The sequence below is a fragment of the Haliaeetus leucocephalus genome, unplaced genomic scaffold (genome assembly GCF_000737465.1).
Source record: "Haliaeetus leucocephalus isolate CR32 unplaced genomic scaffold, Haliaeetus_leucocephalus-4.0 Scaffold312, whole genome shotgun sequence".
Lineage (NCBI taxonomy): Eukaryota > Metazoa > Chordata > Aves > Accipitriformes > Accipitridae > Haliaeetus > Haliaeetus leucocephalus.
Window position 1 is genome coordinate 82,914 of NW_010972748.1, and position 871 is coordinate 83,784.

Below are 871 nucleotides of genomic sequence, written 5' to 3' on the forward strand. Positions count from 1 at the left end.
ACCAAGACTCACCAGCCAGGGCAACCACCCATCGCATCCCCACCACGACCAGCAAGACCAACCCACCTTTGACGTCCCCAAGACCAAGACCAACCCGCCCTTGATGTCCCCAGGACCAAGACCAAGAGCAACCCACCCATTCCAACCACCCACCCACCTCACGGAGGCTGATCTTTGCTGGGTAGACAATGTCCGAGCCCTCCCGGCGGAAGACACCGTGAGGTTTGTCTTTGAGGACAAAGACGACGTCGGCGGGGATGTTGTTAGGGGTCTGGTCACCCTCCTTGGGGAAGGTGATCTTGGTGCCCTCCTTCCAACCCCGCTTCACCTCGATGGTAAGGATCTTGTCCTCGTTACGCACCGTCTTCCCGTCAGGGTTGAGGCGCTTGTGGGAGATCTTCATCTTCTTGGTGCAACCACTGTAGATCTCCTCCAGGGAGACCTTCAGATCGTAGAGGACCGGGGGGTCTTGCTTACGACAGCCACCTTCCGCCCCTCCCCGACCCCGGGGGAAGCCGACGCTACCAAAACCTCCTACGTGGAAGGTGGTGAAGGTGTCTTCACCGTCCTCGTCATCCCCGTTGCGTTGGACGAAGAAGGTGTCGAAGGGGTTGCGACCATCGAAGAATTCGGCGAACATGGCGTGGGGGTCGCCCCGGAAGGTGTAGGTGAAGGTGGGGCCATTGGACCCTCCTGGGCCGGAGGTCGGGGCTCCCCCTTTCAGCCCTAGACAGGAGGAGGGGAAGGTGCCCGTCAGCCCCCCAGGATGCCAGAGGTGGCCCCGGTAGGTCACCTAAGCACCCCGGCGCGTTACCAGTCGGGGCAGGGCGTGGGGTGAGACGCAGGCAGGGCGTGGGGCAGGTGAGGGTGT

At 62.1% G+C, this 871-nt stretch overlaps 1 protein-coding gene across 2 annotated transcripts in view; it reads right to left on the bottom strand.

The window, feature by feature from the left end:
• DNAJB1 (DnaJ (Hsp40) homolog, subfamily B, member 1) overlaps window positions 1–871 on the bottom strand; it is a 3,107-nt gene that overhangs the window by 1,054 nt on the left and 1,182 nt on the right. For both annotated transcript variants that reach the window (XM_010571232.1, XM_010571233.1), the window contains exon 2: window positions 158–726. In XM_010571232.1, coding sequence (XP_010569534.1) covers window positions 158–726 — 569 coding nt within the window. The remainder of the gene's footprint in view (window positions 1–157; window positions 727–871) is intronic.